The sequence below is a fragment of the Morchella importuna genome (genome assembly GCF_003444635.1).
Source record: "Morchella importuna strain M04M26 chromosome Unknown Morimp01GS033, whole genome shotgun sequence".
Taxonomy (NCBI): domain Eukaryota; kingdom Fungi; phylum Ascomycota; class Pezizomycetes; order Pezizales; family Morchellaceae; genus Morchella; species Morchella importuna.
In genome coordinates this window covers 182,996-209,588 of record NW_025763430.1, presented here as the reverse complement: position 1 = coordinate 209,588, position 26,593 = coordinate 182,996, and the positions used below count along the sequence as shown (strand labels likewise).

At 45.8% G+C, this 26,593-nt stretch overlaps 6 protein-coding genes across 6 annotated transcripts; 1 reads left to right on the top strand and 5 right to left on the bottom strand.

Annotated features, from left to right (window-relative positions):
- Window positions 1–1,095, top strand: LAJ45_08993 (uncharacterized protein; the record flags this gene model as incomplete). Its single annotated transcript, XM_046118541.1, has 1 exon — window positions 1–1,095. The coding sequence occupies one exon, from the start codon at window positions 1–3 to the stop codon at window positions 1,093–1,095; it is 1,095 nt and encodes a 364-aa protein (XP_045968218.1).
- Window positions 1,096–7,984: 6,889 nt separating this feature from the next.
- LAJ45_08992 (uncharacterized protein) lies at window positions 7,985–9,071 on the bottom strand (the record flags this gene model as incomplete). Its single annotated transcript, XM_046118540.1, has 5 exons — window positions 7,985–8,010; window positions 8,063–8,165; window positions 8,217–8,737; window positions 8,830–8,879; window positions 9,010–9,071. The coding sequence occupies 5 exons, from the start codon at window positions 9,069–9,071 to the stop codon at window positions 7,985–7,987; spliced, it is 762 nt and encodes a 253-aa protein (XP_045968217.1).
- Window positions 9,072–11,969: 2,898 nt separating this feature from the next.
- Window positions 11,970–12,548, bottom strand: LAJ45_08991 (uncharacterized protein; the record flags this gene model as incomplete). The annotated part of the gene is made up of 1 exon (XM_046118539.1): window positions 11,970–12,548. The coding sequence occupies one exon, from the start codon at window positions 12,546–12,548 to the stop codon at window positions 11,970–11,972; it is 579 nt and encodes a 192-aa protein (XP_045968216.1).
- Window positions 12,549–18,433: 5,885 nt separating this feature from the next.
- LAJ45_08990 (uncharacterized protein) lies at window positions 18,434–19,405 on the bottom strand (the record flags this gene model as incomplete). Its single annotated transcript, XM_046118538.1, has 1 exon — window positions 18,434–19,405. One exon carries the CDS (start codon window positions 19,403–19,405, stop codon window positions 18,434–18,436), a length of 972 nt encoding a protein of 323 aa, XP_045968215.1.
- A 477-nt stretch (window positions 19,406–19,882) lies between these two features.
- LAJ45_08989 (uncharacterized protein) lies at window positions 19,883–25,119 on the bottom strand (the record flags this gene model as incomplete). The annotated part of the gene is made up of 3 exons (XM_046118537.1): window positions 21,156–21,323; window positions 21,519–24,100; window positions 24,177–25,119. The coding sequence occupies 3 exons, from the start codon at window positions 25,117–25,119 to the stop codon at window positions 21,156–21,158; spliced, it is 3,693 nt and encodes a 1,230-aa protein (XP_045968214.1).
- Window positions 25,120–25,832: 713 nt separating this feature from the next.
- LAJ45_08988 (uncharacterized protein) lies at window positions 25,833–26,296 on the bottom strand (the record flags this gene model as incomplete). Its single annotated transcript, XM_046118536.1, has 4 exons — window positions 25,833–25,874; window positions 25,950–26,030; window positions 26,107–26,175; window positions 26,270–26,296. The coding sequence occupies 4 exons, from the start codon at window positions 26,294–26,296 to the stop codon at window positions 25,833–25,835; spliced, it is 219 nt and encodes a 72-aa protein (XP_045968213.1).
- Between the last annotated feature and the right edge of the window lie 297 nt (window positions 26,297–26,593).

Sequence of the window (26,593 nt, the reverse complement as noted above, 5' to 3'; positions counted from 1 at the left end):
ATGTCCTCCCCCACCAAGCCCCGAAAATGGGCCACAGTCCGCAAGAAGTTCAACCTCATCGTCCCCCACCGCAGCACCTCACCCACCCGCGCCTCCTCCCCCGCCAGCACCCTCTCCGCCGAGTCCCAAGCCGCCAGCTTCTGCCGTCCCTACACCGCCAATCCCTCCTCCACAATCTCAACAACAACAATTGACGCCCCCCCGCGCTCCCCAAGGCCCGTCAGCAGCCCAATGGCCTTCCCCGTCACGCTCCCCCCAGAGCCCACACCCTCCCCTTCACCCGCGCCCCGTGCACCACCCCCCACCCGCGCCCACGCTCCCGCTCCACCACCACCCGCTCCCGCCGCTGCTCCTGCCCCTGCCCCGCAGCAGAGAGACAAGACCGCCGCCAAGCTCGCCCTCCTAAACGGCGAAGCCCCCGACATCGACCCCGCCGACGAAGCGCAGCTCGCGCCCACGACGGCCGCAGAGGCCGAGTGGGACCGCCTCACCAAGGCCAACAGCGAGCTCAACAACAACCTCGACCTCTACGGGTCCGCCGCCGAGAAATCCAAGGGCATGCGCAAGCGCGCCAAGAGCCGTGTGCGCCGCAAGAAGGGCGTCAAGTTTGCAGACGTCGAGGACGTGATTGGACTCGGCGGGTTCGAGGTGTGGACGACCGATGAGGAGAGCGGCGGGGAGGAGGAGAGGGAGAAGGAGAAGGAGAAGGCGGAGGTGAGGAGGGAGAGGGAGAGGAGGGAGATGGAGATGGAGAGGTTGAGGGAGAGGGAGAAGGAGGTGGGCGGAGGGGGAGGGATGGAGAAGGTGCAGAGGGTGAGGGTGGAGGTTACGGCGCCTCGTCCGCCGCCGCCACCGCCGCCACAGAGGCCGCAGAGTCTGCCGCCGAGTGCGAGGGGTTTGCAGCAGGCGCCACCACCGCCGAGTGCGAGGGGGTTGCAGCAGGCGCCACCACCGCCGCCACCGCCGCCGGCGCTGGGGAGGCCGGTGCCGAAGAGGCCGCCGCCGCCGATGGTGGGTATTACTGAGAAGAAGGAGATGAGCAGGAAGATGCTCCCGCCGAGTGTTAGGCTTGTGCAGGATGATGGGAGCTTTTAGTGCTGTATGGTAATGGGGGTCTTCTTTTGTGTGTTTCTTTAAATTCTTTTTTTTTAGTAGTAAAAACTGTGGCTGAAGTTTTTCTTGCTTTTGTGTGTTTGGGAGTTTTTTTTTTACGTCTTTTTTTGTTAACTTTTATGAGTTTTTATGGTTTTAGTATTGTGATTTGGTGTGTTGTGTTGTGGTGTGGTGTTTATACCTTCTACTACTTTTCTTTCTGCCTTTTTTACCTTCTTTTTCTACATCTTTTTTTTTTTTACTTCTACATCTTTTTTCATGTGATGCGATGGGACGAGACGGGACGGGATGGGACGGGACGACGGATGGATGGACTTTGCATTTGAACACTGGACACTGGAACATTGGAACATTTGACATTGGAAAACTGGAACATTGAAACATTGAGCTAGCACTGAATACTGGATAGTGTGCGCTCACCCTCCTCCCCCCCCCCCCTTCACCGCCGCCTCTGGTGTTGTGTCAAGTACCATGGCCTCATCCTCCTCGTCGATGATGCCTGGTACTTGGCACCACACCGGCGGCGGAGGGGGGATGGGGTCGTGGTAGTTGGTGTAGCGCCGGAGGCGGCGGTGGAGGGGGGGTGGGGGGGATGAGCGCGGTGGGTTGGTGCGGTTGGGGTTGGGGTGGTTGGAGGTGGGATGATGGGGGGAGTGACTGGAGGAAGGAGAAGGGGTGGGAGAAGGGGCGGAAGGTAGAGGGTATGATGAGAGAAGGAAAGGGGGTGTAGGATAGTGAATAGACTCTTCATCTTGATCTTGACTTTATGCTTGCTTGATTTGGTGGCTTTTGTATATACGTATACACATACACATACACATACACATACACATGCACAGCCGTCTCTACCTATAGCTAGCTAGCTCCTAAGCTCACTCTCACTCTCACTCTCGCCCGCACACAACTAACTATACTCCAGTGGTGGTGGTGAGTGATCGATCTATGTAAGTAGTTCTTGAGAACCGCGCTCGTGTGGTGATCACTTTACTGCACTACTACACCCTTCTCGTTATAATTATATGTATGGCTGTGGCGCCGCGCGGTTTGGTGTGGAGATATCAGAGAGCTAGCTAGGGGGTAATCATGGATTATCACTCGGCCGCTCGGCCGCGCTGGCTAGCACTTTTTTGTTTAGTTCGTTGATTGCATGCGGCCCTGCGGTTGTGAGGGTGCTGCACTGGTGCTTGAGTGAGTGTTGTTGTGGAGCTAGTGTAGTATATGGGGGGGTATGGGATGGGAATAGAAGGCTCGTGGCGGAGTTGCGATATGTGCGTGTTTCGTTCATTCTGGGATATTGGTTGTCGTAGTGCGGTGTAGTGTTTAAGTGCACGTGGAGGGTGTAGATAGTCTGATGTGTGACGGCGGTTGGCTGGTTGGCTGGCTGGCTGGTTGGTAAGGGAGTGGCTTACTTTGATTATCTTCCTCCCTATAGACTGCATGGGGGGGGGGGGGGGGATGTGGCGTCTGACGAGGTGTTGGCGTTGTTATCTGGCTGACATCGGTCTGTCTCCTCCTGCGTTCCATGGAACTTTTGCGGTGGGTTAATTGTGGTCGGCGTCGGCTTCGGGGATCGTAGTGTGCCGTGGCAAGCTACAAAGTCTGCAGTCCAATTATAATAGCAATTTGATCCTCGATCTAACCCAATCAAATCCAACCCAATCCAATCCAAAAAGTAACCGGCTATATGTACCCAACATTCTGCGGGGATATAAGGATAAGGAGAAGTAGATATATATATATATATATATAGCCCCCGCACCCACCCCGGCCGAACCGACCATCCTGACAGCAAGATCTCCAGGGTCCAATTGGCACTACCCATCCATGTCCGTCAACTGGCACTGACGTTGGTGGCACCAATCAAGTGTGCTCGCCAAGGCTCGGAGGGAAAAGTGCTGGAATCTACACTTGGATGTGGGGTTAATTGGGTGGGTGGGGGCGGGGGTGCATGGGGGCCGGTGAGTAAGCTTTGATGTGCGGCTTGGCGGGGGAGTCGTTGGTGGGTGAGAGGGTGGGTGATAGCGCGGTATATAGGTGAGGGTAGGTGATAGGGTTGTAGAAGGTGGGTGGTGGGTGGTATATGGAGCGTATTGTGATTGGGCCGTAGTTGGTTGTAGGTGCTGTTCGTGCGTGGGGACGAGTAGATATACCTAGTTAACCTTGCGTCCACGTGTCAGTGGTTTGGTAAGGTGTAAGCCCCTGAGGTAGCATATAGGTAAGAGTACATAAGACCGCTTGTTACTGGGTTGAAGCCGTAACTTACTACTGCAAGGAGATCGTGGGTTATAGTATTAGTAACAAATATAGCTACTCTTCACTCTCCCATGTCGCAGGGATGGGAAAATGCAGACAGGTCTGGCCAGTTAAACTACCGTGAGAAAATAAGCTAGCTACCCACGCACTTGGAGTACTCTAACGCTGCTCTAAGTGGAGTACTCGGGCCGGAGGTGGTGTCCGCCGCTGCGGGCGTGTGCCGGGCGGGCATTGGCGGGGGGTGCTGATGGATGTGCGGCCAGTGCCGATGTTGAGCTTGAGGTGGTTCGGGGGTGGCGACGGAGTTTGTAAGTTCTTCGATCGGTGGTGGAAAGAGAATCAAGAGATACAGTGGCATACCTCCTTCGCTTCTGATACACTAGTACTAGCTGGGTCTTGATAACACGTATATTATGACAACTATTCTTATTCTCGCGCGGCCTAGCTTTGTGGGCATAATCTAGATCTCTCTATGGCTAAGTACTGAGTCTCTGAGAGCTCTATTAAACAAGTAGCCGCGTAGTAGTGCACCAGTTTACACGGGATTACCTGTATCTTAAATACGGCATCGAACAAGCTGTGACAACAAAGTATACCAACCTTATGAATCTCGTATATATGTATCTATTTTCTCTCTCTTTTGATACCAAAAGTAATATATATATAGTCGCGATCGCTACATACATGGCTTTTAGGTACCACTAGTGGCTTATAGACAACTAGCTGCAAAACCATTCGTCCATGATAGTTATGTAGAACAATACACATCTAGTGTGGTCGACGAGTCGAGTCCACTCGAGTTCACGGCTCGAGCTTTGTACTCGAGCAAGGACGAGCAGGAGGGGCCACGAGTCGAGCTTTCACGAGCACTTCATAAAAATCGACTCGAGTCGCTCGGGCCTTTTAGTCATATAGGATCTTAGCATAAGTTGATAGGTCAATGTCAAATTAGAACCAAAGATTTGTTTTTCGCAAGTATCATTTTCAGTGCTTTACCTGATTAGGTACTATGTAGGGTATAAAAATATTTGTTGGGGGACTCGAGTTTCCTCACGAGCACAGGTGACCACACCGAGCAGATCAGCAGGCCTCGTAAATCAACGAGCTCCTCGAGCCAATCCTCAAACTCGACTCGATTAGGCTCGTCGACCACACTATACATATCATATAGCTCTCATTCCCGACGTGATCGAAAGTGACCATGACGGCCGGCCCTATATATCCTGACAGTGGCCGGCCTGATCCAGCAAACTTGCTTGAGGAAGTTAGATATCGGTACCCTATGGTACCAACTTTGTTAGGAATCGGGATAGCACATCTCGAGGGTCGAGATAGGTTATCCTGTGGGAGGATAAGTTTGAGTCATTTGGGCGTTTTGGGATCCTCAAGCATCACATCAGCAAAAAACGGGGTCTCGTCTTGGGGCACCTGCTTACCTGTAGACCGACGCCTGGGCGCCCCACGACGAGAGCCATGCGTCTCTTTGTCAACCGACGTCGTCGCGACAGCTTTTGGCGTCTAACGCCGTCTGATGTCGTCTCCACGCTAGTATCTTTGGCCTGGTTAACGGGTTTCGCTAGCAGGATTTGCTGGCAGAACGAGATCACTCGGCAAAAGGTACATCGACTAGTAGGACATGGTTTCCGCGCGACTGTCACATATATTCGTCTATCTGTCTATCTAATTTTCTATGTACATATTTGCTACCTCCGCGCGCTGCCTGCCTGCCTGCCTACCCCGTATCTGCCTGCCTACCCCCGTGCCCGACTGCCTACCCCCACACCTGCCTGCTTACCTGCCTACCCCCGCACCTGCTTGCTTATCTACCTACCTATTAGGAGCTTAATTGACGTTGATTTCGTGCACAGTCAGTCGTCGATTTGAGCGTAGATTTGAGCGTAGATTTGATGCTGATCTAGGTTTCGACTTTGTGCAATTAGTCGACGTTTGGTGTCGTTTTGGGCGTCAATTTGGGCGTCAATTTGGGCGACGATTTGCTGCTATTTAGCAGTCTGTAGCGGTGTCAGTACAGGCGTCAAAATACAGGTAGGTAAATACGTATCCAGGCATCGCTGCAGGTAGTACTTGAGAGGATTGGGCATCTCTCTACAGGAGGATAGTATCATATCCCACTTCGGAGATGAAAACAGTATCCTGCCCCCGAGTATGAATTATCCAGTACTTTGTACCGTGACACTAGGGGGTACCTACAGCGGTATAAACCGCATGCATCGGAGAGAGGCGGGGTAGCAGTGGTATTGTTTTCCTACCGATGAAAGGCATCGCCAGAACTTATTAAGGAAGTAGGAGCAGAGAATAGAGTCCTTTGGAGTATAAGGCTGAGTACTCAGGACCATTCCCGCCGAACTGTCCTGTTTCTCCATCATCCCAAAACGAGAAGTTATCTTGAGTATTACTCGGTAGCAGAGCCCTTAAAGATTATTGAGTTCTAGCGATAGTATCTTTGAATAATCTGCAACCTGATTCCTATCTTGCACGGCCGCATCTATTCTATTGGATTCTAGTGATACATAAAAAGGCTGACCCCGTTACACCAGTAGATATCCCCGACTGCGTATGATGAACTATCAAGTAATCAAAATCAGTTATCATTACTGTGCGCGCATGCGTATCTCGAAGCAATCAAGCAATTATAATCGTCCCGCACCTCGCTAGTAACCAGGTGTAGAGTAACCAGTAAATAAAAATTAACATAAGGTTCACCGTGGATCATTCGCACAATATATATCGCCGGTGCCAAGGTGCGAGTGATATGACATGACTTACATGAATTGTTTCTTTTTGTTTAATTCATTAATTGCATGCAGCCGAATTGTTTTTTATTTGTTACATTCAGTATTAATACTGAGGCATATACTGCTACAGCATCTCTACACGTAACGTGTTTCACCGGGAAAGCACGCAATCGTCACCGGGAAAGCAATCAAGCATGCCATGAACGGGATCGCGAATTGCTGTGAACGGGATCGTGAATTGCTGTGAAAATTCAAAATCACCCAGAGTTATAGAATTAAATACACTAAAGTCATTTTGAAATATCTTTTGAATATTTATGACGATCATTACTAATAGATTGTGAGTATATAGCTGTGGGAGGGCCATCAAGGCTTGATGACCACCCGATGACCCTCCCATTGCTATATACTTGATATGATCATAAGAAATAGTCAAAAACACCAAAAGAACTCTACGATACATGTATGGCTTCATAGGTATTGCTTTGGTGCTCATAATGCCCCCCCTGTGAGGTTCGGTTGCTTTCCCGGTGATGATCGCTTTCCCGGTGAAACACGTTACAGGCAGCTAGAAGGAATAGTAAAGGGGCCGGGAGAAAAAAGGACGATCTGCCGAATCGCGATAGAAAACACAAATTAAGGAATCCCTGTTCATAATTAACGGATCTGGATCTGAAGCGTTCACAGAAACCAAAAAGGTGGAGAGCCTACCCTGCTTATATAATTATCCTTAACACGGACTGTGTGAAAGCAACCCCAAAATAAAATGCCGACATTCCCGAGTTCAGGCTCCCTGCTGAGAATGTATAATATTCTGAAATAAGGGTTCATGGGAAATATGAATATTTGGATGCTTGGGGTGTGTTTGCTATCAGGTGGTAGATCGCTGTTTATTAAATATAACACGATCACTGTAGCGGCGAAACAAATAACGTCTTTTTCTTTGTCTCCTTGAGTCATCAAATCCACTGTGGCAGAACGAGCTTTCAGTTTCTCTTACTGACAATAACGACAGATACTTGAGTGTAGAGGTTACTCGGCCTTCTTTAGACAAATTGTCTGACAGTGGTGTACTCACAACGCCGAGTGATATCATATGATTCTACCGACTTTTTTTTTTTTTTTTTTTGTTTAATTCATGATTCTACCGACTAATAAAGAATTCGAAACAATCGCCCCACAGGATCAATTAGACCAGCCCTCCCTCCGACTAGCGAAGCTCCTTAATAAACGTCTACCCCAATCTTGGCGCGTAGCAAATGTTGCATGCTTCGGGTAGCGGGAAAAACAGAGGGCAACGCTCGCTGGAGGGCGGACTGATTATTCTCACTTCTGGAGTCATGTATGACGAGTAAACTGCTGTCAAATTCGACGTTATTTGAACGTGTCCCAAGAGGTCGTGTTGATCACATGCACGTGTAGTAAGAAGAAACAATCACGAAACTGGGATGGAGCGAAAGTACAAATTGATTGATAATTCATTAATTGTATGCAGGGGCTAAAGTACAAACGGATACTCAAGTATCGCAAGGAATACACCCATGGTTCTCTCTCGCGGTATTTCAGGCCACTATTCTATGTATGGGTTAAAACGGAAGCCTTAGGTCTCAGTCTGCTGTACATTGTGAATTCCATGATATCGTAGTTTCGATGCCTAAAGCCTAGAGAAATAGCGTTAGTGTTTTTATAAATATTGGAAAAAATTCAAGTTTACGCATATGGAAAATGGAATAGGACTTACAGTAATGCAGTTGATAGTAACAAATAAGGACGACGGTGGTCTGTAAAAACAACATCTTAATCTGAAGATTGAGATTCTCCCTTCGATTTTCTCCCGTTCACTAGTGATAGTCTAGCACGAATCAAAACAGTCTTGCGATGATGATCCCTAGTTTGATTTAGCATTACTGAAAATCCCAATAGCACGGAAATATGCTTACCAAAGAGGAATAGAAAAAGATTTGATGGGGACATCTCAGTTAAGAGAATACACAACGCGGTGCCTAAGGCGCTAGCCATTCCCAAGAAAGACCAGGTAGCCCACTGCGTGATCTTAATTAGCATAGGAGGGACAGCTTTGGGTTACGAACTCACCTTTTCAGCAACAAAAGTCGTTTTCAAGCGGATATTTCCACCGCTTTGGATCATTGCTGGAATCAGTTCCCTGATTTTTTCGACATCTGAATTCAGATTCACATCGTACGTATCGATCGAACGCTTATGCATCATCAGGTTCTCAAGATGAAATTTGCCAAATCTGGTTAGAAAGTTTGAATTATGATTCAGCATCGTGGTTAATTCAGCCTTGATAGAATTTATATCGCAGTTGGGACACCAGGTTGTGTGGTATGGAAAGCGGTGCGCCCCGATTTGGCCGAATACTTTGACTTTGACACAATTCGCTGAGCCGGCATGATGGGTATGCTTAATAATCTCAACCATTTCTTTCTCCGTTTCTTTGGTTAATACCGTCACATCTGATCCGTCTGTTGAAGATGTAGCTGATGCCATGCGTGTAAAATCCTCAAGGTGTCGTCTAGCTTTCTCTTTTTGTTGCTGTCTACGAACAGATTTGGTCATTGTGAAAGTAATCGAAGATTTGATGTCGGTATATTCTGGAAAGATAATGTTGGTATTGAGATTTAGAGGAGAGATAGGATGTTAAGAAAGGTAGGAGATTGAACGGAAGATAGGGAGTTATAAATACCACGGGAAGAGGTGATGTTTCTTGTGAACGGTGTAGATATGATATCTGTCCTATATAACAAGGAAGTACTGAAAACAACACTTATAACTTTAGTGTGTTCCACGAAAACCTCGCAAGGAGACTACCTGTTCTGGCCTCGTAAAAGAGTAACAAGGTGTCTTGAGGAAATTAAGTACGTACCTGTCGGTCCTTGCCTCGGCAATTCTTGGCATACACTCGACCCCGGCACAATGATATGCCATATAGTGATACTCTCCTAATAGGAACGGGTAGGCAATGATATGCCATATAGTGATACTCCCCTAATAGGAACGGAATGTAGGCAATGATATGCCATATAGTGATACTCCCCTAATAGGAATATATGTAGGTACTGTACTCAATACAGTTTTTCGGTCCCGACCGTATCCTTATATCGAGAGGCCACTGTATTGTATACTCATGTTATTATCTGGCCGATCGAGATGGAACGATGAAGCCAACTGTCCAAAGACAGCATATGCTTTGTGGTTGAAATACATACTATTTTTTTTTTGGCTCCCCAGATCAGCCCTCGAGATCCACAATCGTGGTGAACCTCGAGGTTGATCAGGATTAAAGGACAGGTAGGCGACGAGGCACCTCGAGGATGTTGCTACCTCATTTGGCCACGTTACCTTCCCTGCTGCCCGAGCCTCCCAGTGTGGCAGTGCACCGCTTCATGTAATCGCGCCACCCCGAGCACCCCAACACCGCCTACATGTACTAGTAGTACATCATTAATCATGCGCTGTATCTGTCCCTGGATCGATTCAACTACAGTACCGGTACACCGTTTAATTTCACCAGCTTTTCCCCCAATGCTAACCCGCACCTGTGTGCGTTAACACGGAAAAGCACCAACAGCACCTCCGGGTCACACCACACCTCATCGGTGCCCAACGAAGGCTGCAAATATAACTTTCCTCTGTCATCATTCTTTCTTGGCCCAGGTGAGGTTTATAAAGTCGGATAGATACCCTCATACCTTATTACCGAATTCAGAATACTAAGACTCCACAGGTCGGGGACGGGCCCCATGGTCTGCGGCAGGTAGTTCGCTCGATCACATATATACAAGTGCTTCACTGGTGGCTACCACAAACGAAGGATACAACACCCGTCCGACTTCTTCTCTTATGTAGGAATCTGTTGTCCGGACATCCGTTGCGGAATAGGAAGGCCGCCAAGGACGTCGAGATTAGCAATACACCCCTCGGTACCCAAGGCGGTACATTCAGGCTACCTGTAGCCTACAGGCGGGCGCCAGCGGCGCGCTGGTCGCTGGTCGTGGGTATGCGGGGTGGTGGGTTTCAACGGGATGGTGAGGTGGCAAGATGGCGAGCCTGATCTCATGCGTGAGTTTGTCTTATACTACCATCTGCGAGGTGAGAAAAGTATAAGTTTTCTCCAGTATTGTTTATTCGGCTAACGATAGTTTTGAAGCTTACCATTGGGAAAACAAGCAGAGAAAAAAACGTGTCACAAATGGGCATGTGAGCAATGACAGCAGATATTATTGGTCGCTTTACATCCATCTACATATTAGTACGGGGGTAAAATCTTGGAATGGAGATGGACATGGAAAGGATACCCTTTGATCTTGGTTTAACTCCGCTTACATATCATTACAGAAACGGTTATGCTTTTCAGCCACGCAACAGGCTTACCTCGTGCCGGGTATCCGTCACACACTTAGACTCTGACAACGGTACGATCTAAGATCTTATCATTGAGAACCCAGATACCGAATATAAGGAGTTAAGCCTAAACTCATACATATGGAAATACTCATACATATATGGAAATTAGAATTCTGTTAGTCCGTTTCCAACACCACCGACCCACCCTACAATCAAGGACCTTAGGCTAACTTCTTACCTTGCACATTTTTCTCTTTCTTTCTCGTTTTTGCATTACAGCTATTGGCTGCGTGCTGGACATTGGGGGTTTTCTGGTCTCCTGGTTCCGGACATGCTCATCGAGTTATAATCTATGAAGCACAGCCTCAACAACATCCACACCGCACATGTCCCTCATAGTCCAACAACGCAGCAAACCCCCGGATAACATTTATGAAGAGCTTGTCTAAAGTCAGGTATTATCTCTCACTCGAGATCGCTTGCATACCAAGCACGAATCATAAACTATCACTCGGCACGAAAAACATGTAATTACTATCATTACCACAGGTGGTGTAATACAACGACTCATAGGTCGTGTCACCGCTTATGAGTGGGGCTTTTAGGCGCCGAAGGCAGGCATCTGCCTACTATTATAACCAAAACTATCCACCGGTAGTAGATACCCACGTCTCGACGAACACCCCGCACCTACCCCGATGTAGGGCCCTTCACTCGGAGGGGGGTAAAAGAAAGAAATAAAGCGGGAATAAATGCAAAAAATTCACGCGCCTGATGTTGAAACTACTAATAATCTGTTTTATTAGCTCTTCCTCTGCAGTTGACGGCACCGAGGAGTAGGAGCGGGCCACATATACCCCCTTCAGCAACGTTATAAGAACCGACTGGAGCGCTCGATGACTCTTGCGACGCCACATAATATCAGGCCCTCTTTGGTTGGTGCAAGTATCTTTTGAAAACAATGGTGACGGAGATCTATTTCCGGGGAAAGCCATTCTATGTTTGAGGTGGGTCGGACACTGTGAGTGCTGGGGACAAGTGATTTGAACTACGAGCAAAGATATGTGTTCTAGGGATAGCAAAGTTCTGTATAAGGAAAGTTCGGCACTGGAACGGAGCTTATCACGATATGCGCTATAGGTCTAATTTCTAACCTCTCCCGTTCATTCCGGTAATAATAATGTCACAATACGAGTTAAAGCAAAGTTCATCCCTACGGTCATTTGAAGGATGAGTGTTTTATCGAAATAACCAGACTTGATCGAGCTGACTCTGAACTTGATTACAATTTTTTTTACCCTGCTATGGTATAGTTTTGGTATTTTCATTATTGTTTGCTATTATTTTTTACTTTAGAAAATTAAAACCCCCCCCTTCTCTGTAAAAGATCCTCGAATAAATACTTGAATAGTTATTTAAATTAAGAATTGAGCAAGGAAAAGAAAGTTCAACTACTGCTTCGAAAAAAAAGAGACTTTACTAAAGTGTTCGATAAGTTGGATTACGAAGAACTACAGGAATTTTTGGTAACATGGTTACTGAAAGAACTTGCGCGCCAGATCCAGTCGGGTTCAAAGTCTTTCGAATCATCTGGAGAGTCTCACCTCTGCCAAGCGTTGAGCAGTATGTCTCTAAGGAATCGAATTGAGAATTAATCATTCTCCAAGCTCTGACCTGAATACTACTTGGAATCATAAGTTCCAATCTCCCCTTATACGGTTCAGCAAATTGTTTACCAACGCCGGATGTCCAGAATCTCCTTAAACTATATTTAAGTGAAGCAATGCTTTGCGTTAGATCATTTCGATACCAAGGATAGTAAATATCCCAATATGAAATCTGTCTTCCGGGATTGTTGCTGGTTCTGTACGGATTATAGAGAAGGTCGCTGTGCATTTGAACCAAAACTCGAACATTTGCAAGCAAGTCTTCTAGCGACTCTTTTGTTTCTTTACAGTGCGGAATACACCTGTAAGCCTCTTCCCATCGGGCATCGGTCCATTCATTGAGATAGTCGGTCGGGCCTTGCAAATCACCATTTCCATAAAATTGTAACATTGTTGGAATTGTGAGTTGTTCGGTGGTGGATTCAGTGAATTGTTTGTAGGTGTCTAAAAAAAGGTAAATAAGTGACTTGAGAGTGTTATATGCAATGCAATCCTGGTTATCTCATTCTACGAAATACAGCCCATATAGATAACATACAGTAGGATAAAATCTTTCTCGGTTCAGAATAGAATTTGTTACATGGGTTTTCGTTTTGTTCATACATATTAGATTTTTGTTACTGAAGAAAATTCTAACCAACTTTCATATAATGGGAATATATAGCTTGAAAATCTAAAATATCGATGTTTCGGATGTTAATTGCGATAACGTATGATCATGAGAACCAATCTTTATTTCTAATTTCAAAAGACTTTCGTCATATAATATTGTTAACTGAATAATTATATAATCTATTTTATGAGGTGAAATTTGGCCATGAGACTTAATAAAAAGATTGTTAATTAGAATTTGAGACTAATGAGAACACTAAAATAGACTTATTTCGAATTCTTTACCAACAGATATCATGATTTTAAACTTCAACCTTAGTAAACCCCGTTATATTGAACCACCATTGGCGCTTCATCTGTGGACCAAATCCTCGCTCCAGATCCAGTAGGGTTAAGATGGCGACGAAATCTTATCCTATTTGCTGGATCGCTAAGAGTTTTACAATAAGATATCAAACTACCTAGTTGATAATTCAGTATATCCCATGCTTGATATTCGACACTGTTTTTGTCTAATAAATCTTCTCTTGCAAGTTTTTTGTAATGACTATGAAGTGATTTTGCTACTTCCGATGCCCAAAACTGTTTCAAACCGGTGTGAATTTCCATCAGTGATCTTAAAAGATTGTACCTGTACCAGTGACAGTACATATCCCAATATTGATTTTGTTCGTTAACAATTTCACTTGTTCGATAAGGGTGGAATAGGAGATCACTATAGCCTTGAACTATAGCCCTAGTATCATCTAGAAGCTTTTCCAATACTTTCTTATTCTCTTCAAGATCAGGGACGAGTTGGTATGCTCGACTCCATTTCTCTTCAGTCCAAAAGTTAAGGTGATCGGTGGGACCTTTGATATCTCCATTGTCATAAAATGCAAACATTGTTCCTAGAAAACGGTTTGGTGTGAATTGAATGCTAACCGTGATTTTGAAGATTGTAAAACAAGATTATTAATGAAACCGGTTTTTACCTGTTTGAATAAATTCCGGTTAATTTCCTTTTGTTTACTTTACTCTTGCTCATTCATTTCTATTCAGGGTACTGTATTATATCCTTCTATTATTATAATAAAATTACTGAATAGAATTTTAGCAGAAATAATCAATGTTACAGTTATGCTCAAGCATCAAGTATCATTCATCCGGAAACAATATATTTTGAGAGAAAATTTTCCATATCACATGCTCTAGCGAATTAAAGTGGAAACAAACAATAGAAATCTCTTAGTATTACCGGTGTATTGCGCCTATGCTGGCGGATCAAGGCCTGTGTCCTAGTGTTCTTGTTCCATATCTTGCTGGTGTTACTCTACCATGGTACGAAATGCATCAGTAAATGCATCATAAATGCATCAGTGAAAGTCGTCAGTCAATTTATCAAGCCTTGTTCCTAAAACGTGTGGATAATGGATCAACTAATGCATCAACCAATGCATCCTTAATGCATCACAGTCTCGTTTTGCCAAGAGTTCGGGAAATACTTATATCAGGAAAATAGAAATGCAAACAGTGCCGGATTTCTGAATCATGCCAGTGGGTTGAAATGCATTAGTAAAGGAATCAGTAAAGACATCAGTAAAGGCATCAGTAAAGGCATCGGTAAAGAGATTAGTAAATGCATCATACCAAAGAACACTCTTGCCCTGATGCAAAACAAATGAATGTGGAGGGATTGAACCTGAATCCTTCCGATTATCTAGCTTAGACTTGGAGCTTACCACCTGTACCATTATATCTGTTCAATATATAGCACTTACTAGTACAAGCAATACGTATAAGCTGACTCAATGGGTATATGTAGCCGAACTGGAGATCCAAGAATATCTAAGTCAATAATCAGTAGAGACAAGAAATACCAAGAACAGTACTAGTACTAGTAGTATTCGCGGTCCGACGATTTTCCCTACTACACCTTTACCTACTGTCGACGATTTTACCTACACCTTTCCCTACTATCGACGATTTTACCTATACCTTTCCCTACTAAGTAAATACTGTCGATGATCTTACCTACACCTTTCCCTACTGATTGACAATGTTCCCCAGGAAAGTTGTAGGGAAAGGTATAGGTAAAATCGTCGACAGTAGGTAAAGGTGTAGGTAAAATCGTCAGCAAATGTGTAGCCTGATGCATTTATTGAGGCCTTGACAAGCTTATGCATCAACTGATGCATTTGCAAGCCGCTTTCGTATGGGAAATGCATCAATTGATGCATTTCCTGCTTTGGTAGAGTTAGCTACCGGTCCTACCATAGTATCTTTAGGGGTACCGGGTGTCTTTGTGTAGTATCTATATATAGCTATAGAAGATGATGCTAGATAATTTTGTCTAAAAGAAACTTAAAAAGTCCCGGCGGTGTACATGATATATCTCGAAAGGCCCGTAATATAATAACATGTCACTCGACCGCCAAGGTGCATGAAATAGAAGCGTTGAGAAAGAAGAGAAAAAACGAAAGAGATATAACAAAGCCGCGTAGGAAAAGAAAAAACAGAATATATCCCTATGTTCATACATAGTATAGAATACACACCCGACCCTTTTTACGTAATACCCGTACGGTAATACTTTTGGCCCCCATTAATTTCAACGATCCCCAAGCCTGTAACAGCAATATACCCCGTTTTTGTCGTACTTTGAACAACAGATACCATCGCTGATCCAAACATCAGACTTCCTTATCTAGACATACGATGTTAAAGATAGAACTTTTGGTGAATAGGGCTATTGTACCTACTCGTTGCCGGCTCTTTACTGTTTCGATTTGTCCCTCCCTGCAAACCCTTAGATTGAAGTATTTTTCGACCCGCAATGGGTGAAGTATCTCTTTGGCCAGGTGTAATCGCTACTGATTTTTCTTTCTGGCCGCCGGTGTTATTACTGTATGTATTATAGACCGCGCCCCTAATATTGAGGCTTCTCTTTAATAAAAGATTTACCACTTCTATCGAACGTAAAAACATAGCGTTTTGCGGTATGTTTCGTCCGCTTCCGTCCGATATGTTCATACTAGTACAATTATCCAATAAAATGCCAATTATTTTGGCATTCGTCTGTTTTTTTTTTTTTTTTTTTGTTTAATTCATTAATTGCATGTAACTTTACAGTTATGGCAATACCCCTGAACTATCCCTTCTCCTCCGCCTCCTCTCACATATTTCTAACATAGGAAACACGCCCCGAACTCTTTTTCTCATTCTATTCCTTGTTTCCCGCATCTTTCAGCGTCCCCCACCCGTACCCTAGTTCCCTTCTCTCCTCTTCTCCATCTTCGTCTTGTCCGTTCCTTTTGTGTCTCCATTTGGCAAATTGTTTCCAGATTTTTATAGCTGCTTCAATACCACTTGCCTTCCAAAGGAGTTTGACGACCGTGTTGTGCTCTTTAAAGGATTTACGGGTTTCGGCCGTTGCATCGCATTCGGTGAGTATATGAGTTACGCTTTGCTCCCCTTTGCTGCATTCACATTCGGCACTCTCGATCTTTCCTATTCTTTTTAGGTACCTGTTGATGGCTATATGACCTGTCCTGAGCCGGCTGATAATAACTCTGTCCGCCTGGTCCGTATCGTCAAATTTGATGGTGTTTCGATGCGACGGTTTGAATACCGCTTTCTCCTTGTTCGCTCTTGGCTCCCACTCCACCTCCCATTCTCTTATTGCTTCCTCTCGGGACTCTCTTTCTAGGAACGCAAAAGAAACGAACCATTCGTTATCGATTCTCCCTTTGTTGATGGCTTCTTTCGCTGCTTTATCTGCTTCCGAATTTCCTTTTATCCTGCTATGTCCCTTAACCCATTCCAATCTTACTCGGACTTTTTGTGTCTTGCCAGCATCATATCAATAGCGTATCTTATGGGCCATCATTTCTCCGGATGCCTGTTGTCTGCATTTTACTCGTCTCATCGCTTCCTGACTGTCGCATCTGATCGTGATCGTTTTCTTTCTTTCCTTTGCCGCCTCCTTTAGTCCGACTTCGATAGCTTTCTTGATCCCCACCATCTCCGCATCCATAATCTCCATCTTCTTCCCCAGTCTGTAGCCGATCTTTCTCAATATTCCCCCATCGTTTCCTATCCTGCATACGCCCGCTGCTACTCCCCCTTTTGTCTTGCTGCCGTCGCTATACATGACGATCTCTCCTTCCTGTTCTCTCCTTTCCTCTTGCCTCTTTTTCTCTGCTCCCTTTTCATCATATGGTCTGATATCTATCTCGATCTCTTCCCTAGCCTTCCTTTCCCATTTCCTTTCCTTTTCGTAATAGCTTTTCCAGCTTTCAATTTTCTTCCAGTCTTTTCCAACTATCTTTGCCAGATTCTTAACTGCTCCTTTCATTCCCCGTCTTCTCCCTTGCCCCGTTCGTCTCCCTGCGCGCCATGTATCTTCTTCCTCGATGAGTTCGCTAATCTCGTTCTTGACTGTCTTATAGGTGGGGTGGTTTGGTGCACGCTTTAGTCCTTTTATTGCCTGCATTCGTTCTTTATGGTTGAATCTGTGCTCTGTGGGTATCATATCGTTTTCCACCTCTATCGCAGCTGTAGGGGCTGATTTAAAGTGTCCCCCGATTCTTCTCATTGCTTGTATGTTGACTTTGTCAATTTTCGCTGCCAGTCCTTTTTGTTCTTTCCACCACACTTTTCCGCCATATTCCGCAATTTGCCTGGAGCATGCAATATAGAATTTTCTCGCATTTCCCACCCCCATTCCTTTTGTTCCTCTTCCTAAACTTATCACACTCTGTGCAGCTCTGAACGCCCTGGCCGTTTTTTCTCTTACATGGTTTTAAACGTCAGTTTGTTATCTATCCAGACGCCTAGCCATTTTAGTTCTTGTTTCTCATTTTTTCCCCCTCCTCCTGGCATTTCGATTTCCTCCACTTCTTCATAATCCTTTCCCAGCCTGATCCACTCCATTTTGTCCTCCTCGAATCTGACGTGGTTGTCTTCTGCCCACTTGTAGGCGACTTCTATTATTCTTTCTGCCCTTGATATTGCTTGTCCCCAGTTTTTACCGGCTGCCGCAATTGTGAAATCATCGATGAAGGTGGGCGTAATTGCTTTTCCTTCGAATTCCCGTTCGACCAGTTTGTTGACTTCTTTGATAAGGGGGGCGATATAGAGATTGAAGAGAATCGGTGATGCGGGGCTTCCTTGCGGTATTCCTGTTTCCACTCTATGCTCTTGTCCTACTTCTCCGTCGAATCTGAGATTAACTCTTCTATCGCTCATGAAGCTATGTACCTATCGCGCCAGTCTTGAGTCGTTTCCTTGTTCGTATACGATATTTGACAGCTTTGCTTTGCTGACGTTCGGGAAGGCTTGAGCGATATCCATTGCTACAAGTATAACCTTTTCGCCTTCTTCTTTTCTCTTTTCCGCCCAATCCAGCGTATGTCCTACGCATTCCTCCGCTGATCTTTCTTTTCGTCCGCCCCATTGGTGTGGGCTGAATCCTCCTTGTTCTCCGATTTCGGCAAGTCTATCTGTACATAGTCTTTCCAGTCCCTTTCCTAATGTGTTCAATAATGATATTGGTCTATGTGCTTTCGCCTTTGAGTAGTCTGTTTTCCCCGGTTTTGGGATGATTGCGCCTATTGCTTTTTTCCACGCAGTTGGGTGGTAGCCTTGGTTGAGTGCTAGTTGATATACTTCCGTTATCAAGTCTCAGATTTCCGACCAGAGTTCTTTGAGCGCAATAAAGCAGATGCGATCCGGGCCGGGTGTCTTATAGGCTCCTTGTTTCCAAATCGCTGCCCCCACTTCTTCCTCTGTCAGGGTGTATTTTGGTAGTTCGTCATATTGGGGTGCTGTTCTAACGCTATCTGTATCGTTTGGCGCTTTGGGGAAGAGTTGTTTTATGAAGATTTTTTCCTTTTCTTTAAATGTAACCACCGTTGTATTCTCATGCTCGATAGTGGGCGTTTTTGCATATCGTTTTTTGCAAACTAATCTCCATACTCCCCATAGGTCGTTGCCTTCTGCCTCGCCAACGAATTTATACCAGCATTCTTTCTTCTTCTTTCTTATTTCTCGGAAGTAGTCATTCCTTTTCAGCCTCCATTCGGCTCTCCTTGTTTCCGCCTCTTCACTTTCTCTTTCTCCCACCCTACACCATCTGCGGGATCTAGCCATTCTTTTCCTTTTTTCCTTAACAGCTTGGTCGAACCATTTTTTACTTCTCCAGGATCTTCTTGTCTTTGGGACCCCTTCCTCTATCGCCGCTAGTATGATGGTTTCTATGATCTTTGCCATATCGTCCATGTCCTCATTATCTTGAGCTCTTTTCCATTCCTCTCTTAGTCTTGTTCGTTGTTCTCTAGCTGCATCTATTGCCTTCTTCCAGTCCGCCTTTCTGAAATTGTACTGGCTTTCGAGGGGGTTGTATGTTTCTTCCAGGTTCACTTTTCCGATTCGCAATCTTATGAGTGCATGGTCTGACCCGGTATCCTCCGCTTGTACTAGCTCCCATTTGGTGCACAGATGGATGCTATTACTGTCCCATGCTAGGTCCAGTACTGACTTTCGGTTCCCTCTTTGCCATGTCGTAACGTCTGGTATGTTAAGGAGCGTAAGGCTGTGGTTTCTACCATATCCATAACTTCGTCTTCTCTGACTGGGTCTGATGCTGAGTCCCATAGTTTTCCTTTCACCTTAAAGTCACTCAGGATTATCGTTTGCTGTCCTTCGCATATATTGGCCGGTATTCTTCTCACACACCACCCTTCTCGGCTGCTGTGTGCTTGGTTATAGATATTTATAACTCGGAGTGCCGTTTGATTGTCTTTTGTCAGAATATCGATAACGCTTGCGTCCCAGTCTTTCCACAGGTCGTCCCTTACCGCATATCTGATGCCCTTGTCTTTTCTCATCATCCACATCACTCTGCTTTTTTCTCCCTCTTTTCCGGGTCTGTATACTATGTCTAGGTTGCTATTCCCGACAGTAATTTCCCCATTTCCTAGTTCAACTGCGCCCTCTACTGTCCTTTTTGCTCTCGCTTTTCCTATGTATGGCTCTTGTATTGCTATTATGTCCGCCCTTCCACCGCTTTCCATCAGCCCCTGCATTACATTAGTGGATGCATTGCAATTATGCTGTATGATAACGAAAGATTTAAGCATTCGCGCTCTTTGCGGTCTCCTTCACGGCGCTAGATTCGCCTTCTTTATCTTCCTTCTTCTCCACCTCTATTCCTATTGACATTATGAACCACTTTTCATGCTCCCTGCACCACTTAGATCGGGCTCCGTGGAGTCCTTTGCAGTTTGCACACTTCAAGAATTGTCTGTGGTTTTTACACCATTCTTTTGCGATACAGGTTTCTTCATCGCATTTATGTTGGTCCGTCCGATGGCCCTCCTTTCCGCATATTCCGCATCTTGCTCTCTTAGCTCGGCACATTGCCCACCAATGTCTAAACTTGCAGCACGTTGTACACTGGAGTTTCTTTGCCGCTCCTCTGGTGATATATTCTCTGGTATGGTGCTCCTTGATGTCTTTGGCACTATACGTATACCCATCGGCCAGCTTAATGCCTCTTATTCCTTCGCTCGCCTTTCTTGTCGCCAGGTGAATTACTAGGTCCTTTTTCCCCGTTTTCGTTGTGTCGTTCTTGGTCATCCAATGGGGGTTTTTCATGAGGATAATGTTGTTCTCTTTCTCGATGTGGGTTTTGAGTTCTTCGAGTTTGTCCTCCCACTGTGTATCTACTCCATATACGACAATGCCTGCCCAGTCTTCTTCCTTCCTTTTAATTTCGAGCCTCTTCCCCAGTTCTACATCCTCTTTCTTTTCCTTTAGTGCCTTTTCCGCTGCTTCCTCACTCTAGAAGACCACTCTCAGTGTTCTGGGGGTTCCAGCTTCGTCCGAGATTATCGTGATTTTTTCCACCTGTTCTTCATCCAATCCTAGCTTCTGGATGAGCTCCTCCGCCGTTTTTGGGGGTTGCTGTTCGCTGTTTGTTTGATTTGAATCGCCCTTTTTAACCTCCACAATAATCTCTTTCTTTCTCGCTTTCTCCCTTCGTTCTGCGATACGTTCCAGCTGTCTTTTCCTCCGGTCTTCCCCTATTTTCTTCCAATCTTCCTCGCCTCCTGCCGGAATATTTGATTCGGTTTTCTTCTCCCCGCTGGGGGTGGGATTTCCTCCGTTTGGGGCCCATCCTTTAACTTCGCCGATGGTGCTTTTGGGTTCTCCCTGGTTTTCATTTGCGCTTTCGGCTTCTTTCCTCCTATTGCTATCTGGCCTCTTGTTTCCCCCCCTGGTAGGTTCCTCGCTCCTCATTCCTCTTCGCTCCTTTACTCGTGCTGTCGCTAGCTTTTCGCCTTCTAGTCTAGCTACTTTCTTTTGTAACACTTTAATAGTGTTGATCATTGCCATTGCCCAGTCAGGCAATTTCTCCTTCTTGAGCTCCTCCAGTGCCGGGGTGCTTCTCCTTGAGCTCTGGCTGCTTATCGTAATAGGCGTTAGCTGTCTTGTTTCCCTTTGCTCTCGCCCTCCTCTGGTGCGTGTTGGTGCATGTTTGGATGCCATCAGGCCCTGTCAAATTTCTTTCCTGGCTATGGTGGCCCATTTACTTGAGCTTAGCCCCGTGACCAGCTTCTCGATAATATGTTTTTTCCCCGGTTGTATAATTTTCCTTGGGTTCATCCATGCATCCCAGAAATCCTCTCTATGGCTTTGATCCTCTTCGTGCCTCTTCCTCTTTTTCCCCCCTCCTTCTTCCATGACATCCATCGCTGCCTCATACCTTGGCATTCGTCTGTGGACTGAGTGGGAAAGTATGAAGTAATGGTTGACCGCATTCCTCTTGAACTTCGAGGCAACAATCACAACAGTGTAGTAGGTTAATTATTTTATCCAGTTCTAGATATAGATGACTTGCCGCCGTGAATGGTGTGTCTTCAAGCCTTGTTCCAGCAAGCAGGGCCCTCATCGACGTTTCGAAGCTTTCAGCGGAGATATAAGGAAAGATGGATTGATCGGGCTTGTCAGAAAACGTAGGGATTTGTACCTGCGTGCTAAACGAAGATACTCCTGACTTTGTCAAACATTTCTGATCACCACAATTGAATTTAAGCTCCCGCGGGCACTTGCTAATGCAAGTACTATCGTCTGGTGATAGCACCGGTGCTTCATCGTGGTTGTATCTATCAATCTCTTTAGGTGATTGGCACAGGACTCCCGAGGTTCCAAGTTCGACAGCTTTATAAAGCATCGGTGGCATAGGTAATTTTAAATCTCGTTTCCTGGCCGTAACGTGCAGCACAGCCTTAATCTTATTGCCATCTGGTATCCTAAAGTAACCGACTAATTCAAATTTCTTCAGGAGAACCTTTAGAGTCTTATCATCGAGATTCGCACGACGGACCACAACATCTAGTAACGTTAAGCCTTGGCTATTTTCCGTCGAGACATCAATCGCTTCTAACAAAGTCCTTACTACCTCTTCGTCGCAATTTGCATCTATAGAAAGATAAAGGTGTAAGAGAGTGTTTCCAGACGCATCCACGAGCGTAAGATCGCTACTTCTCGAGTTCCGCAACAAAAGCTTTAGCACATTGTCCGGGCAGTTTCGATTCACCATGGCAAGGTGAAGTACGGTTCGGCCATCGCTATTATTTTCTGAAAAGTCGGTGACATATACCAAAGTCTTTACCACCTCTTCGTCGCAATTTGCATCTTTAGAAAGATACTGATGGAGGAGGGTGTTTCCAGACGCATCCACGAATGTAAGATCGCTTGTTCTCTCCAACAAATGCTTTAGCACGCCGGGGGAACAGTTACGATTCGCCATGGCAAGGTGAAGTACGGTTCGACCATCGCTATTATTTGCTGAAAAGTCGGTGACATCTACGAGCGTAGGATCGCTTGTTCTCTCCAACAAATACCTTAGCATGCCGGGGGAACAGTTACGATTCGCCAGCGCGAGATCTAGTAGAGCTCGGCTATCGTTATCCTTTACTGAATAGTCGCAGGTATCTAACAAAACCTTGATTAACTCAAGACCGTAGTACTTGACTTCATCACCTTCCATATTTGCCACAGCATTAATAGCACAAGATAATGCTGTCCTTCCATCCTTGTTTTGTGTTCCAAGTTCGATGGTCTTCTCCAACAACAAGGGTACCACGCATAGGCACCTGTGTATGTCCTGAACTCCGAGTTTTAAAATCGCATGGTGTAGTGGGGTGTTCCCTAGATGATCTTGGATCGAAATCACGGTTGGGTTTATTTTCTCCAGCAGAAGCCGGAGCGCCCCGAGAAACGCATTCAACGTCTCATCGACGGGCTCCCCTATATCAGAAGCTAAGGTGTCAATAGCACAATGCAGCACAGTACTCCTCCCCTCTTTGTTCTGTATTGACATATCGTTGGTCTTTTCCAAGAGAGCCCGTGTTATTCCTAGCCACTCCTTCGACCATGTACCCAGACAGAAAAGGTAATAATGTAGTGCAGTATTTTCCCACTTATCTTTTAGTGACATCTCAGCTTGGGTGACTTTCTCGGATAAGATCTCGAACACGCGGATAATATCGATCCATCCATTACCATAATCTTCGCCCCCCACCACCTGCCCCAGCCTTGATATCACTTCCACAGCACAATGCAGTGCAGTCCTCCCCTCTTCGTTCTGTATTGACATATCGTTGGTCTTTTCCAAGAGAGCCCGTGTTATTCCTAGCCACCCCTTCGACCATGTATTCGGATTCGAAAGGTAATAATGTAGTGCAGTATTTTCCCACTTATCTTTTAGTGACATAGCAGTCTTAGTGGTCTTCTGTATTAAGAGGTCGAAGACAGCAAGAAAATTTTTGTCAAGACCCTCCTGCACGCTTAGCGCGTTGTACAACGTCCCTTTCACAGCACGATGCAGAGCAATCATCCCCTCTTTGTTCTGTATGTCTGCAATGTCACTGTCCTTCTCCAATACAAGTTTCAACATCTCGACGGTTGTATTTTCGAGCACCGGATTGCCCATATACCTCGCCGATTCGACTATAGATTCAACAATATGGTGCAGGATAGTGTTATCATGCATGTCACGTGTTTTAAGGTTTGTGGTTTTCTCCAACAAAAGCTTTACTAGATCCTCGCACTCATTTCCGATCCCAACCACCGAGATAATATCATACAATGCGGTTCGCCCCCAGCGATTCGGTGTAGAAACCGCTGCTTCGCTAGCCTTCAGTGCTAAAAGCATACACGCCGCCGCCACAATACCCTTTTTATCATTATAAAGTCCCTTGGCAGCAAGATGAAGTGCAGTTTCGCCATTCTTGTTCTGAATGTTGATGTCGCTGGTTTCCATTAGAAGGCGTATTATTATCTCTAGGTTGAAATTATCCTCTTTGGCCGCCACATGAAGTGCCGTATCCCCCCCCCCCCCTATTCTGGTCGGAAGTACGAGCCTTGTGCTCTAACAAGAGCTCGACGAGGGACAGGTTATTCTTCTCCACGGCTATGAGTAGAGGAGTGTTTTTATCACTATCAACCACGTTGACATCCACAGTACCGTGCTGTAGCAGGAGCTTGACGACACGCAGGTGACCGGCGCCACCGCCCTCCACGGCTATGAGTAGAGGGGTTTTTCCATCACTACCGACCACGTTGACATCCACGCCGTCTGCTATCAGATCTTTGACGTTATTCCAGTCACCGAGCTTTGCGCCATCAAGCAGCATAAGACGAAGCTGATCGGGAGTTTCGTCTTCCCATCTTAGGTATTTATAGATAATCTCCTCCCATCCTCTACTCTCCATCCGGCAATGATCGGTGGTTCGTAATTGCGAAAAATGGAATGGATGGTGGTCCCGGACAATTAAGTGGAGGCTTTTAACCCAGGTAAACCAATCATCGCACGGCGGGCGGACGGGCAGATCTGGTCTTTGCGAGCCTACGCTGCATTGATGGATGGCTTTTCGCCGTCTCTCAACGTTCTTATTTTTCCACATGGAGTAGAATCCATATGTGAAGCAGGAAGATGCCACAAGCGCAACAAGAATCTGCCCAGTCTGGCCCCAACTACTTATATCATTGGCCGCTGGGAGATCGAAGCCTGATAGGGTGACCTCGATAGTAACAATTGAAGAGAGAGTGATGACTATGGATTCTCGGTACTTGGAGAACGCGGTTGCTGGGATGGAATCGTATACAGTTTTCTTGATGCTTTTAATATTGGTGTTACTGTCTTCACGTGAAATCTTTTCGGCCGCATCGTAGTGGTCCATGTAGAGGAAGCAGAGCCATGCTCCATGAATTGTGCTGACAGCCTTGCAGGCTAGGTACATCCAAAAAGTTGTCGAGGGACCAACGCAGGAGTCCACCAATATGCCTGAAAGCAAGGACATGATTCGACAGAGGTGTTTGATTGCCGTAAGCGAGTGCGATGAAAAGTAGACATAGTCCTTACTAGAACAACCGTTGAAAGGAATTGAACCAAATAGCCTACCCGTATGAGTTGGCGGGCTGCAAGGCATTCTTTCATAGAAAAGGTAATGGGTGCAAGGAATATCAAACAATCCAAAATCATAGAGCCAACCAATTTATCCACAGAACTCAATTCCTTCGTCCAAAGATTCCAGATATATATTATCTGTGTCCCGAGTACAGCAGGAGCTATGACTTTAATGCCCGTCTCTTCTGCATGATAGTGGCTCGAAACTGCTATCCACATTACTATTATTGCCGGAACCCACAGACTAACTCGAACACCCAGTCCTGCAACATCTGGGTTTAGGATGCTGCACCCTTGTAGGGATTCGGCAAACCGCCAGAACACCCTCGTAAGTATCACGATCACCACAGATAACAAGAGCCAAGCAGCAGCAGGGCTATGTAAGACCAGATTCCGTTGGGTCTGGGTTGGTGGTTCTGGTTGTTCCGCGGCTAACTTGTAGGTCTTGCGCAACTCGAGAATATATGGGATGATAGTGGTAAGCATAGTGAATGGTAGAAAAAAAAATAGGACGCTGTCGAGAACTGTGGTAGTGTCCTCACGCCCGATAAGAGCGGATGTTACAAATGGCAATGAACAAAAAATCAATACGATCCACATTGGCGGCTAGATACTATGACTATCAAGCATATGGCTTTGAGAGAGGGTCTGAACCTTGTCGCAAAAGAACTTAGCATTACTTGTTGTTGCAATGAACAAACAGGGTACGAAGAGGGCGCATACGTATAGTGAATGATGCCAGAGCCTGGCCATCATATGATGAGCAACCTCGAAGTTCATAATGACGCCCAGATGAGCTAAGATCTAAGACGTCGAGTGGGTACAGATAGTATTATATTAGAAGCGAACCTCATCCCTTCTATTCTTGAGGGGTACGAACGTAAGGTAAAAAGAGGCTTAATCCTTTTCGGGTGTGGGGGATTGTCGAGCGCGAGGGAGATGGAAGATACTATATTGGCGGGTGTGCGTAAGTCTCGCGTGTCACAGCGAGGTTGAGGATGGAGTTAACCGCTCGCGGGAAAAGGATAGTTTTCTCTTTTTACCTCTGATATTTGAGCTAAGCGATTCATCGGGGGCGACAAGCTCACTGATAGAGATGGAGCCGTTGGACTTATATCTCGACCCTGGGCGTTGGCGGCCGGTTCTTTCTATGTTTTGCGTTCGAATCCGGGCGTTTCGTGTGGTTCGTTCATAGTGAGTACACGTATGTAAAGTAGGTATGTGGTGATGACTGCGAGAACAGAAGTAAATCTCAGCCTTAGGCTCAGCGCCTGACATATGTGTGATGATGATTGGTTTTGTTTCATGCCTTACCTCAGCCCTTTTAGGGTTAGGCTTGGGAAGCGATCTCCATAGCGGAATGGAAA